General features: G+C 50.6%; 1 protein-coding gene across 2 annotated transcripts in view; it reads right to left on the bottom strand.

The window, feature by feature from the left end:
• The window catches only part of LOC146869597 (ethanolamine kinase 2-like), a 166308-nt gene that overhangs the window by 116770 nt on the left and 35023 nt on the right, over nucleotides 1–14515 (bottom strand). For both annotated transcript variants that reach the window (XM_085607999.1, XM_085608080.1), the window contains 2 exons: nucleotides 10086–10345; nucleotides 9456–9602 (listed from right to left, as the gene is read on the bottom strand). In XM_085607999.1, the coding sequence (XP_085464125.1) occupies nucleotides 9456–9602; nucleotides 10086–10345 (407 nt within the window). The remainder of the gene's footprint in view (nucleotides 1–9455; nucleotides 9603–10085; nucleotides 10346–14515) is intronic.

The following is a 14515-nucleotide window of genomic DNA, read 5'->3' on the forward strand; positions in this document are numbered from 1 at the left end:
CTGAATCGTTACCACCTCCCAGTTTTGCTTGACGCGGAAGGGCTCCAACGTTGGGGGATTTAGTCATGGCTATACTGCCCATCGAAGATCGTTTTTGTGCCACTATGGAGTCCGGGGAAAGTCTCTTCTCCGTTAGCTGAATTTCGTGGACTAATAATGATTCCACTCTAGTTAGAAAGGCATCAAGAGTCCCCTTGACCCCACCCCCCACCATAGAGCCCGTTGCCTTACGCCTGCTCATTCTGCAAACTGGATTCATTTTCGTGGAGGATACAAACACACAGTACCTTTGTAGCCACCCTGGAGTCCACTCTACTATCCGCTGGATTCTTCTGTTCCCTAGATGTGAAGGGGGTGGCCCAGCCCTGCCTCGGTCTGTCGCAGTAACGCGGTAACTTCCGCCGCTTCTTATGCGCCTCCTGGCGCTTGTTACCCCTGTCAGCAGCCTGCGCGCTGCACAGAGTGCTGGGAAATGTGGTCCGTATGTGGCAGTATGTCAGCAGCGTCCACGGTAGCTGTCAGAGCCTGTGGCAGTTTTGATGCAGGACAATAAGTTTCACAGAGATTCCACCTACCCTCCTGTGGGTAGAGGTAGCGTTCAGCACACCGTAGGCACCCCCGGCCGGCAGCATGCAGCTGCACTTTAAAGGGGAGACAGCGCACACAGGGCCCTTGCAGGCAAAGCGCTATTCCCCCACTCACTGTGGTCTTCGCAGCCATCCACTGCCTCCTGGGTTCTTGGATCCGGGCCCTCGAATCAGGGCCAAACTGTCCGAAAGTTGGAAAGCCACCATATGTGGGTGGCTGACATTGAAATCAAGAAGCACCCTCAATGTATATGTAGGCCGGGGTCTCCTCTGGCAGCAGATAAGGCCCTGGGGAGCGGCCACCAGCATGAGGATATATCCCCCACGTGCCCAGCCTTCAGGACCGTAGACGCTGTGGCAAGATTCGGGACTCAAGATAGTCGCCGGAAAGACCCCTGGGGTAAACACCGGAGGTCCCGGGAATCTCCCGAACCGGCGAATCACTGGAGATCCAGCTACTCACCAAAATTTACTTTTTCATGTTTCTTGACCCACTGTGTTGTATGTGGATCTAGAATATTCTACTTCTTGCCTTAATCCCCCTACTGTCATCTCACACAAAGGTTTGTTGTTGTGTTCTGACACTGAGAGGGCTGCTGCACACGTAGGTACAAACCAACTCAGCCTGACATTGAAAGAGAGGGCTGCTGCACACACACGGACAAACCAACTACGCCTAACACTGAAAGGGCTGCTGCACACACAGGGGCAAACCAACTCAGCCTGACATTGAAAGGGCTGCTGAACACACAGGTACAAACTAACTAGCCTGACACAGAGAGGGGGCTGTTTTACACACAGGTTTGTACCTGTGTGTGCAGCAGCCTTCTCAGTATCAGGCTGAGCTGGTTCGTCCTTGTGTGTGCAGCAGACCTCTTCAGTGTCAGGCTGAGTTGGTTTGTACCTGTGAGTGAAGCAGCCCTCTTTCTCAGTGTCAGGCTAGTTAGTTTGTAACTGTGTGTGCGGCAGCCCTTTCAGTGTCAGGCTGAGTTGGTTTGTACCTATGTGTGCAGAAGCCCTCTCTCTCAGTGTCAGGCAGAGTTGGTTTGTCCCTGTGTGTGCAGCAGTCCTTTCAGTGTCGGACTGGGTTGGTTTGTCCCTATGTGTGCAGCAGCCCTCTTAGTGTCAGACTGAATTGGTTTGTACCTACATGTGCAGCAGCCCTCTCTTTCGGTGTCAGCCTAGTTGGTTTGTACCCGTGTGTGCAGCAGCCCTCTCAGTGTCAGGCAGAGTTGGTTTGCCCCTGTAGGTGCAGCAGCCCTCTCAGTGTCAGACTGAGTCGGTTTGTACCTGTGTGTGAAGCAGCCCTCTTTCTTAGTGTCAGGCTAGTTAGTTTGTACCTGTGTGTGCAGCAGCCCTTTCAGTGTCAGGCTGAGTTGGTTTGTACCTACGTGTGCAGCAGCCCTCTCAGTGCCAGGCAGAGTTGGTTTGTCCCTGTGTGTGCAGCAGCCCTTTCAGTGTCAGGCTGAGTCGGTTTGTCCCTGTGTGTGCAGCAGCCCTTTCAGTGTCAGGCTGAGTTGGTTTGTCCCTGTGTGTGCAGCAGCCCTTTCAGTGTCAGACTGAGTCGGTTTGTACCTGTGTGTGAAGCAGCCCTCTTTCTTAGTGTCAGGCTAGTTAGTTTGTACCTGTGTGTGCAGCAGCCCTTTCAGTGTCAGGCTGAGTTGGTTTGTCCCTGTGTGTGCAGCAGCCCTTTCAGTGTCAGACTGAGTCGGTTTGTACCTGTGTGTGAAGCAGCCCTCTTTCTTAGTGTCAGGCTAGTTGGTTTGTACCTGTGTGTGCAGCAGCCCTTTCAGTGTCAGGCTGAGTTGGTTTGTCCCTGTGTGTGCAACAGCCCTCTCAGTGACAGACTGTGTTGGTTTGTACCTGTGTGTGCAGCTGCCCTTTCAGTGTCAGGCTGAGTTGGTTTGTCCCTGTGTGTGCAGCAGCCCTCTCAGTGTCAGTCTGAGTTGGTTTGTACCTGTGTGTGCAGCAGTCCTTTCAGTGTCAGGCTGAGTTGGTTTGTACCTACGTGTGCAGCAGCCCTCTCTCTCTCAGTGTCAGGCAGAGTTGGTTTGTCCCTGTGTGTGCAGCAGCCCTCTCTCTCAGTGTCAGGCTGAGTTGGTTTGTCCCTGTGTGTGCAGCAGTCCTTTCAGTGTCGGGCTGGGTTGGTTTGTCCCTATGTGTGCAGCAGCCCTCAGTGTCAGACTGAATTGGTTTGTTCCTACGTGTGCAGCAGCCCTCTCTCTCAGTGTCAGCCTAGTTGGTTTGTCCCTGTATGTGCAGCAGTCCTTTCAGTGTCAGGCTGAGTTGGTTTGTCCCTGTGAGTGCAGCAGCCATTTCAGTGTCAGGCTGAGTTGGTTTGTACCTACGTGTGCAGCAGCCCTCTCAGTGTCAGTCTGAGTTGGTTTGTACCTGTATGTGCAGCAGTCCTTTCAGTGTCAGGCTGAGTTGGTTTGTCCCTGTGAGTGCAGCAGCCATTTCAGTGTCAGGCTGAGTTGGTTTGTACCTACGTGTGCAGCAGCCCTCTCAGTCTCAGGCTGAGTTGGTAGTTGGTTTGTCCCAGTGTGTGCAGCAGCCCTCTCTCTCTTTGTGTCAGGCTGAGTTGGTTTGTACCTGTGAGTGCAGCAGCCATTTCAGTGTCAGGCTGAGTTGGTTTGTACCTGTGTGTGCAGCAGCCCTCTCTCTCAATGTCAGGCTGAGTTGGTTTGTCCCTGTGTGTGCCACAGTCCTTTCAGTGTCAGGCTGAGTTGGTTTGTACCTGTGTGTGCAGCAGTCCTTTCTTTCAATGTCAGGCTGAGTTGGTTTGTACCTACGTGTGCAGCAGCCCTCTCAGTCTCAGGCTGAGTTGGTAGGTGGTTTGTCCCAGTGTGTGCAGCAGCCCTCTCTCTCTGTGACAGGCTGAGTTGGTTTGTCCCTGTGTGTGCCACAGTCCTTTCAGTGTCAGACTAAGTTGGTTTGTCCCTGTATGTGGAACAGTCCTTTAAGTGTCAGGCGTAGTTGGTTTGTACCTACGTGTGCAGCAGCCCTCTCAGTGTCAGGCTGAGTTGGCAGTTGGTTTGTCCCTGTGTGTGCAGCAGTCCTTTTAGTGTCAGGCTGAGCTGGTTTGTACCTATGTGTGCAACAGCCCTCTCAGTGTCAGGCTGAGTTGGTTTGTACCTATGTGTGCAGCAGCCCTTTCAGTGTCAGGCCGAGTTGGTTTGCCCCTGTAGGTGCAGCAGCCCTCTCAGTGTCAGGCTGAGTTGGTTTGTACCTACATGTACAGCAGCCCTCTCTCTGTGTCAACGTAGTTGGTTTGTAACTGTGTGTGCAGCAGCCCTCTCAGTGTCAGGCTGAGTTGGTTTGTCCCTGTGTGTGCAGCAGCCCTCTCAGTGTCCGGCTGAGTTGGTTTGTCCCTGTGTGTGCAGCAGTCCATTCAGTGTCAGGCTGAGTTGGTTTGCCCCTGTAGGTGCAGCAGCCCTTTCAGTGTCAGACTGAGTCGGTTTGTACCTGTGTGTGAAGCAGCCCTCTTTCTTAGTGTCAGGCTAGTTAGTTTGTACCTGTGTGTGCAGCAGCCCTTTCAGTGTCAGGCTGAGTTGGTTAATCCCTGTGTGTGCAGCAGCCCTTTCAGTGTCAGGCTGAGTTGGTTTGTCCCTGTGTGTGCAGCAGTCCTTTCAGTGTCAGGCTGAGTTGGTTTGTACCTATGTGTGCAGAAACCCTCTCTCTCAGTGTCAGGCAGAGTTGGTTTGTCCCTGTGTGTGCAGCAGTCCCTATGTGTGCAGCAGCCCTCTCAGTGTCAGACTGAATTGGTTTGTTCCTACGTGTGCAGCAGCCCTCTCTCTCAGTGTCAGCCTAGTTGGTTTGTCCCTGTGTGTGCAGCAGTCCTTTCAGTGTCAGGCTGAGTTGGTTTGTCCCTGTGAGTGTAGCAGCCATTTCAGTGTCCGGCTGAGTCGGTTTGTCCCTGTGTGTTCAGCAGTCCTTTCAATGTCAGGCTGAGTTGGTTTGTACCTACGTGTGCAGCAGCCCTCTCAGTCTCAGGCTGAGTTGGTAGTTGGTTTGTCCCTCTGTGTGCAGCAGCCCTCTCTCTCTGTGACAGGCGTAGTTGGTTTGTACCTACGTGTGCAGCAGCCCTCTCAGTGTCACGCTGAGTTGGTAGTTGGTTTGTCCCAGTGTGTGCAGCAGCCCTCTCTCTCTGTGACAGGCTGAGTTGGTTTGTACCTATGTGTGCAACAGCCCTCTCAGTGTCAGGCTGAGTTGGTTTGTACCTATGTGTACAGCAGCCCCCTATCTCAATGTCAGGCTGAGTTGGTTTGTCCCTGTGTGTGCCACGGTCCTTTCAGTTTCAGGCTAGTTGGTTTGTCCCTGTGAGTGCAGCAGCCCTTTCAATGTCAGGCTGAGTTGGTTTGTACCTACGTGTGCAGAAGCCCTTTCAGTGTCAGGCTGAGTCGGTTTGTCCCTGTGTGTGCAGCATCCCTCTTCAGTGTCAGGCTGAGTTGGTTTGTACCTGTGTGTGAAGCAGCCCTCTCTCTGTGTCAGGCTAGTTAGTTTGTACCTGTGTGTACAGCAGCCCTTTCAGTGTCAGTCTGAGTTGGTTTATTCCTGTGTATGCAGCAGCCCTCTCAGTGTCAGACTGAGTTGGTTTGTCCTTTCAGTGCCAAGGCTTAGGTGGTTTGTCGCTATGTGTGAAGCAGCCCTCTCTTTCAGTGTCAGGCTGAGTTGGTTTGTCCCTGTGTGTGCAGCAGCCCTTTCAGTGTCAGGCTGAGTTGGTTTGTACATACGTGTGCAGCAGCCCTCTCAGTGTCAGGCTGAGTTGGTAGTTGGTTTGTCCCAGTGTGTGCAGCAGCCCTCTCTCTCTGTGTCAGGCTGAGTTGGTTTGTCCCTGTGTGTGCCACAGTCCTTTCAGTGTCAGGCTGAGTTGGTTTGTATCTGTGTGTGCAGCAGTCCTTTCAGTGTCAGGCTCAGTCTGTTTGTTCCTGTGTGTGCAGCATCCCTCTTCAGTGTCAGGCTGAGTTGGTTTGTACCTGTGTGTAAAGCAGCCCTCTCTGTGTGTCAGGCTAGTTAGTTTGTACCTGTGTGTTCAGCAGCTCTTTCAATGTCAGGCTTAGTTGGTTTGTCCCTGTGTGTGCAGCAGCCCTTTCAGTGTCAGGCTGAGTTGGTTTATCCCTGTGTATGCAGCAGCCCTCTCAGTGTCAGACTGAGTTGGTTTGTCCCTGTATGTGGAACAGTCCTTTAAGTGTCAGGCGTAGTTGGTTTGTATCTACGTGTGCCACAGTCCTTTCAGTGTCCGGCTGAGTTGGTTTGTACCTATGTGTGCAACAGCCCTCCCTCTCAGTGTCAGGCTGAGTTGGTTTGTCCCTGTGTGTGCCACAGTCCTTTCAGTGTCAGTCTGAGTTGGTGTGTACCTATGTGTGCAGCAGCCCTCTATTACAATGTCAGGCTGAGTTGGTTTGTATCTGTGTGTGCAGCAGTCCTTTCATTGTCCGGCTGAGTTGGTTTGTCCCTGTGTGCGCAGCAGCCCTCTCAGTGTCAGGCTCAGTTGGTTTGTACCTACGTGTACAGCAGCCCTCTCTCTGTGTCAACATAGTTGGTTTGTACCTGTGTGTGCAGCAGCCCTCTCGGTGTCAGTCTGAGTTGGTTTGTCCCTGTGTGTGCAGCAGTCCTTTCAGTGTCAGGCTGAGTTGGTTTGTACCTATGTGTGCAGAAGCCCTCTCTCTCGGTGTCAGGCAGAGTTGGTTTGTCCCTGTGTGTGCAGCTCTCCCTGTCAGTGTCAGCCTGAGTTGGTGTGTACCTATGTGTGCCTCAGTCCTCTAGGTGTCAGTCTGAGTTGGTTTGTACCAATGTGTGCAGCAGCCCTCTCTCTCAATGTCAGGCTGAGTTGGTTTGTACCTGTGTGTGCAGCAGTCCTTTCAGTGTCCCGCTGAGTTGGTTTGTCCCTGTTTGTGCAGCAGTCCTTTCAGTGTGAGGCTGAGTTGGTTTGTACCTGTGTGTGCAGCAGCCCCTTCAGTGTTAGGCTGAGTTGGTTTGTCCCTGTGTGTGCAGCAGTCCTTTCAGTGTCCCGCTGAGTTGGTTTGTCCCTGTTTGTGCAGCAGTCCTTTCAGTGTCAGGCTGAGTTGGTTTGTCCCTGTGTGTGCAGCAGTCCTTTCAGTGTCAGGCTGGGTTTGAAGACACAGCTGTACAATGCACTGGCCCCAAAAACTAGCACCCGATACAGTAAGTGTTGGGATACGTTCAGGGCCAGGACAGGACTAGAAGGGAACCAGTGGGCCTCTCAGGAGGAGATCATGGATTTCATTGACTGGGCATTTGTATGAGGGAAGACAAAAACCTGGGCCCAGGCACACTTAAATGCAGTAGCATACTACTCAAAATTGGGGGATCAGGCAGACCCAACCAGGGCGTTCAAATGCAGAATGGCAGTGAAGGGATGGGGCAGGTTGCAACAGCCGAAGAAAGACGCAAGGTGACCCATACACTTTAACATGCTGCAAGGGATGCTTGGGGCACTAGCAGAAGTGTCCTCCTCTAAGCAGGAGATAACGCTTTTTCGCACAGCTTTCACGATGGCATTTTTTGGGGCTTACTGGGTCAGCGAGCTTGTAGCCCCATCAGTTAAGGACCCTGGGGCAGCTTGCATCCACAGAAAAGATGTCGAAATAGGCGAAGGCCACATGGCCGTGCGGCTCTGGCGGTCCAAGACAGACCAGGCAGGCGAGGGGAAGTTGACCAGGATACACTGCATCAAGGATGCGACTTGCTGCTCGGTGTTCCTACTAAAGGAGCACCTAGGGCACAGGGCACCGAGCCAGGGGCCACTGTTCAGGCATAGGAAAGGGGCATTCCTCAGCCGTTTCCAATTCATAGCAGTAATGGGAAAAACCCTGGAGACAAAAGGGTCTCCCCGCGCGTGCATATGGCTCCCACTCTTTCAGAATAGGGGCGGCCACGACGGCAGCGGGGCTAGGGTTGGAGGACGGCCTGATGAAGGGAATAGGGTGCTGGACATCCAGCACATTCAAGCGCTACATACGCCCAACAGCGTACTGAGTCCAATTTCTCCCGCCCCATCTAGGTCCCGGAGGTCCGCAAACGAGGGGGTGGATCATGGGACACTCCTACGTGATGCGGGCACAGAAGGGCGAAGCATTGTGACAAGGTGGCAGGCCAGACGCGGTAGTGGCACACCTGGGGGGGGGATGACTTAGCAAAATTAGGAAGGCGAGCGCTACTAGAGAACATGCAGAAAAGCCAAACAGCTTTGGCACGCCTGATCCGTCCCGCAGAGGTAATCTTCTCTGAGATCATAGTGCGGAGGGCCTGGCGGGGGGGCGGTTGCCTTGGGTCAGTGGAGAAATCCAGAAGGAAACTGATTATCACCATGGCCAAAGTGTGTAAGGTCAATGGATGGGGTTTCGTGAGGCACGGCTTTATAAACTTTAGGTCCCCATGGTACCACCTGGAAGACTGGGTACAGCTCACCGGGGTGGGAATGGACATGTTCTTGCTGAACATTGTGGGGATTCTGGAGCAAAGGGGTTTCAACTAGGAGAAAAGGGAGAGGCCGGAGTAGGGTGGAGCTCCCTACGATCGAGAAACCGTAGGAAGCGTGGTGGAACAAACACAAGGAAGCTAGTAGAAAGAGGCTCTCACAGTGTCCTTGGGATCATGGGACACTCCTACGTGATGCGGGTACAGAAGGGCGAAGCATTGTGACAAGGTGGCAGGCCAGACGCGGTAGTGGCACACCTGGGGGGGGATGACTTAGCAAAATTAGGAAGGCGAGCGCTACTAGAGAACATGCAGAAAAGCCAAACAGCTTTGGCACGCCTGATCCGTCCCGCAGAGGTAATCTTCTCTGAGATCATAGTGCGGAGGGCCTGGCGGGGGGGGGGGCGGTTGCCTTGGGTCAGTGGAGAAATCCAGAAGGAAACTGATTATCACCATGGCCAAAGTGTGTAAGGCCAATGGACGGGGTTTCGTGAGGCACGGCTTTATAAACTTTAGGTCCCCATGGTACCACCTGGAAGACTGGGTACAGCTCACCGGGGTGGGAATGGACATGTTCTTGCTGAACATTGTGGGGATTCTGGAGCAAAGGGGTTTCAACTAGGAGAAAAGGGAGAGGCCGGAGTAGGGTGGAGCTCCCTACGATCGAGAAACCGTAGGAAGCGTGGTGGAACAAACACAAGGAAGCTAGTAGAAAGAGGCTCTCACAGTGTCCTTGGGAAGCCTCACGGCAGGGGTACTGAGGGAGCCAAGGGGCAGCGTGCCGCCACAAGAAAATAGATGTGATGTTCCCGCAGGACCCTTGGGATGCCTCATGGCAGGGGTACCGAGGGAGAAGATGGGAAGGACTCAGCCTCAGGAAAGGTAGAGTAGATGCTCACGTAAGGTTCTTGGGATGCCGTACAACAGAGACCCCTGGGAGAAGGGAGAGCCCACGAAAGGGTACAGGGCGAGCAGGACGGCACTGGCAGTCCGGGAAGGTCTAGACGGACACCCTCCAAAATCGGCAGCAAGCTGAAGCCTAGACCCGTGATACGGAGGCCCGAAAAGGGGGCCCCTCCCCTCCCAGGAAATTGAGGAGGCTGGGTCCATAATGCAAGAAAAAGAATTGCAATGAGCAATAGATGTAAAGGTAGAGCATGGACATTGAATACGGTATGACCATGAGCATTGGAAATGTATAAAAAAAATGTAAAAATGTTATGTGATGAATAAACTGCGACCTTTTCAGGCACCAGAGAATGTTGTCAGTGGTGATTTAGGGTAAAAGCGTGCAGTGTTGGTTGGTAACAATGGAGGGGAGCGGGGCGGGACGACTCGCCGCCTGGAGGGGGTTATGTGTCAGACTGAGTTTTATGCATGCTTACGTGTGCACCAGGCTTCCCAGTGACCGTCTGTGCTTGTCCATACCTTGAGTTCGCTGCGTTGTCATCTCCCAGTATATCCATTTTCACGATGGCATAGAGTAGACGCAGTTTGTGGCAGAGGTTGGATTTGAGATGACTGCCACTGGGGATGGGGATGCTGTGGTACTTTGCCATTTCTTCTGCTATGAGCCTGTCGAAAATGAGAGAGCGAGATGGAGATGATGCCCAGACATCGCGAAGAAGAAACCCAATGAAGGACTGATTTCCCACCCCCTATCTCTAACGTCCCAGTTCTTTAGACATGGCCTTCTCACAGTTTTCTTGCTATACCAGTCCACTCCGCATAGATCACTCGACCCCCTGACCTGAGGATTACTCTGGACATAGGAATTTCAGACCTCTGAATGTGGGGAGTTTCTGAGAGCAGAAACGATGGGCCTCTTGATCTGGAGATTACCTCCAGTCTTGGCTCTTGAAACTCCCTGCCCCATCGCTCCTGCGGTCTGTAGTGAAGGGGCACCTACTACTTACCCTCTCTCCCTGTCTAACCCAGTCTATTTGACCCCGTGATAACCCCCTTAACTGAGTTGGAGTCCCCCAAACTGCAAGGCACCCCGCCCACACTGCTGGCGCCTTGACCTTGGTGATTCTGTGAGCTCTGACCCCTGCGTACCTGAAAATACGGGGCTCTCGGACCTCCTCTGGGCCCAAGGCCCGGCCTTGCATGAACTCGTAGCATAGACCATTCTGGAAGGTGCAGTACAGGTCCGGGGCGCAGCCGTGATGTCGAAGGAGCTGGAAACTCTTCACCTCGTTGTGCCGGTCCACGAACAGCTCCGTCATGTTGCCGTACACGCGCACCAGGACCGCGTCCTCCATTCCCGGGTCCACGTAGCAGGCCAGGAGCTTGTTGCTGATGCCCTCGGTGAACATCTAAGGGAGAGCGATCATAATATAATAATGCAAAACGTTTAAAACGCTATTGGTGCGTACTGCTCCTTACAGACCACTACATCTTTCAAATGGTACCATAACTGTCGGCATCTTAAGTCAAGGGATTTTCTTGTTGAACATTGTATTTGATCTATTTTCCCCCTTTTTTAAACATCCATTTATTATTTTTTAGAACAAAGCTAAGCAACAAAACAGAGGCACACAGAGAGAGCATACGTTGATGTAGCTTATTGGCCCATAGGGAACTGGGGAAACAAGTGCACATCCTAATCGTGATAGTTCCAACCCACCTGCTCCTAGGAGCCTCCTTGTTCGCGATAGGCACTCGAGCCACGCCATATCTTTTCCAATAGTTTCCCTTTTAGGTCGAGCCTGGGCAACGCATGCCCTACTCTGCCAGGCATAGTGTATTTAAGTATGGACTTGAAGCGCCACCCACTCTCCTCATATATTTGTCATTGGCTTGTGTTATTGTCCGTTGTAAATGCTGGCTTCTGATTTGTTAATAGTCCTGTTAGTCCCTCCTTAGTACCACCTTGTCTTCATTTGTAACCTCCCATGAGGTCTGGCCTTTTTACTTTTGTTATTGCACAGTATGTCTTATTTAGTCTGAAAGCTCTATTATATTCAGTGAGTTTCTCCTACTGCAGGCACGACATGCTTTCCTGCAACATTCAGCGCATCATGCGCGCTTTCACTTACCAAGCAGCCCGAGGCAATGGCGGTCGCTTCTTTGAATTGAAATAGGTATCACATTTCCAAGAGTTTGAGCTATTGCCATTGTAAATGACAATGTATTTTATTTACATGTTAATTATCAAAACAGATAATTAAAAGGCATTGTCATTTACAATGCCAATAGCTTAAACTCGCAAATGCGAGACCTATTGCATTGCAAATGCTTGTTTTCACTGTAAATGAGTACGCCGTTTCATAGTTTCTTCGCTGGCAGGCAAAGCTATTTATTTTGCCTGCTTTCTTCATCCACTTTTGTTGCCTACTTCAGTATTTCGCTGGTAGGCGCAGCAGTTTACAGTTCTTACAATCATCATATTTTATGCCTGTTCCACTGGAAATAAGTTCACCTCTTCTGTTGCTGCTGACATTAGTATTTCGCTGACAGGCACAGCTGTATACTGTGCTTGTAATCTCATTCCCTGCCTACTTCGCTGACAGGCACAGCTTGCTACTTAAAAAAAAAAAAGGGAGTTCACATTATCTAAGTGGCCGTGATCCTCCTACTTCATTTCACTGATAAGGACACCCCTCTACTCTGTCTTTACGTCACCACAGGAAGAGATACAATCTCACTCAACGTGCTTTCACCACCATTCTATCTACAGTGACGGGCACACCTTTATTCCCAAAATGCAAACTGTCACACCATCTCCCTTCTTCCTCTCCAGTCCAGGTGAACCTTCCATTCGCTGGTCAAAGTGGAAGAAGGTTTTTCTCAATTATTTCTCAATTATGCGAGGGTGTGTGGTGTGTCACTAAGTGCTGAGAGGAAGTGTGCTTTACTACTACACTGTCTAGGATCCGAGGGGTAGGAGGTGTTCGAACATTTACCAGATCTCAATGATACTGAATCTGATAGCCTCAATGAATTCGAAATATGTTAAAAAAAACTAGACCAGCATTACCTCCCCAAAGTCAGCACCGTCTGGAACGTTACCACTTTGGGAAGCGCTTACAACAACCCAAAGAGTCTGTCGAAGTGTACGTCACTCATTTGCGCAAACTGGCTTCCACTTGCAAATTTGATGCCGCACTTAAAGAACATATACGAGACACGTTTATGTTGGGATGTTCATAGAGAAAGTCAAGGATGAATTTGGCAAAAAGACGATCCCAAGCTAGATGAGGTCATCTCTATTGCTAAGCGCATTGAACACTCCCTTGCTTGTGTTGATGTGATAAAGAAGGATAATGTCACTGCTAGCTCTACTAATGATAAAGTACAAACTGTTACCATGACAAAAACAGTTAAGCAGATTGAACCTCAACTTTCAAAGCCTAAAACAGTCTTTTCTGGTAGGTGTTACTGTTGTTACATGCTTGGTCACCTGGCCAATGACAAGTCTTGCCTTGAACTCTAAATGCTTAAATTGCGGGAAGGTGGGCCATGTGGCAAAAGCTTGCAGTGTTCCGAAAGTTTCAAAGTTTAAAAATAAAAAGCGTGTGAAGGAGGTTTGGGTTCCAAACGAGTCTGACTCTGATGAGTTACATTGTGGTGAGGTCTTGGCTCAGGTCGGTCAGTATAAGCGCAAAAGCCTCATCAACAGTGTTCAAGTAAGTGGTCACCCTGTTAAAATGCATTTCGACTGCGGCACAAAGATCACGTTGATTCCAAAGATCTTCTACTACACGTCACTTTTGGGTAAGGTGAAAGTCTTTAAACCTGATAACAGGCCACTTGCCTACGGTGGCCAACCCATAAAGTTATTAGGCTACTTTGAGGGTGATATTGAATACAAAGGCTAACTCACTGCTGGGAAAATCTACATCTCCTCCAGAGGTGACAGCATTGTAAGTTGGTTTCACTAGACCGATCTCGGTGTGATGTTGGTCCCGGGTGGGGATCCATGTATTGTTCTGAAGGAGGATCTACTATCACCACACTCCGACATTGCTGGTCCACCCAAGTCTGCCAATGTTGTCCAAGTAAACGATTTGCGCAGTGAGTTTGACCAGGTATTCACTGAAAAGTTAGGTTGCTTGTCTGACTATACACATAGAATGACCTTGAGACCTGGTGTCACGTACAAGGTACGTAGTGTACCATTATCTCTGAGAGAGTCCATGCAAAAAGAACTTCAAAAGTTACTGAATGAAGGGATCATTGTTGAAACTGAGTCGAGTGATTGGCTGGCCCCTGTGGTACTTACCTGCAAAGCCTCCGGTGAGGTGAGGTTATGTGTGGACTTGCGTTCCCTCAACCGAGCTGTCATAGCTGACAAGTACCCTCTCCTTAATATTGGAGAGATGCTGCCACAACCTCACAGCGTTTATAACACCGTTTGGCACTTATAAGTTCACAAGGCTTCCCTTCGGCCTCAACTCTGCAGCCTCTGTCTTCCAGAGAGCAATGGAAGATGTTCTACGTGGACTGCCTGGCATAAAAATGTATCAAGACGACGTTCTGGTACACGGCCCTTCTCAGACACTGCATGATGAGAGACTCAGGGCCGTTCTGGAACGTTTCAAGTCACGTGGTCTAACTTTGCGCGAGAACAAATGTAGATTTAACCTCTCTGAAATTGACTATTTGAGACATAAGTTATCCAAGGTGGGTGTAAAACCGAGAGACCATTTAGTGAAGACCATAAAGAACCTTCCCATGCCTCAATTCAGAGACGAGTTAGTTACCTTTCTTGGCATGGCTGAGTATTATAACAAGATTGTCCCACAGTTTGCTTCTCGCACCGTTACCCTAAGGACTCTTCTCAAAAAAGGGGCGAGATTTACCTGGTCGCAGCTGTGTCAAGCAGAACTTGACAATATAAAAGGGGCTTTGAGTGGTGCACCCTCTCTTCACAGCTTTGACACCACTGCCAATTCCATCCTCATCACCGATGCTAGCTCCAAGGGTCTTGGTCAGACACAAATGTTGCGCCCTCTACCATCCCGAAACAAACGGAATGGTGTAGAGGTTTAACCGTGTCTTAAAGAAATCAATCCAACTGGCCAAGTCCCAGAACAAAGATTGGAAGTTGGAGGTAGTGGAACGAGTAACGACTTACCGTCTCACACCTCACTCAACTACAGGTAAAGTTCCCTTTGAACTGTTTTGTGGACTGACTCCCAATACTCACATGTTCGAGGCGTGGATGAGGAACAAATATGAGTGTGGGGATGGATGCTAGTTCTGGTGTGGTGACCCCCAGTGCAGACTCTAGTGTTCTATCCCCCTGTGCGGATCCTGGTGTGGTGTCTTGGCAAGAAAGTCAGAATTTGAAAATTGCAAAAAGGATAGAATATTTCAATGCCAGACATGCTTTCACTCACATCCTTGTGCGGGTGGGTGACAGAGTGAGGGTACGTCTTCCTCAGAGATCATGTGTGGTCTCAAAGTTCTCCTCGCCTTTTGTTGTTAAGAAGCTCTTTCAAAATGCAGTGAAATTGAATGATTGTCGCATCTGGAACTTA

Source organism: Triturus cristatus, chromosome 1_1, assembly GCF_964204655.1.
Source record: "Triturus cristatus chromosome 1_1, aTriCri1.1, whole genome shotgun sequence".
NCBI lineage: Eukaryota > Metazoa > Chordata > Amphibia > Caudata > Salamandridae > Triturus > Triturus cristatus.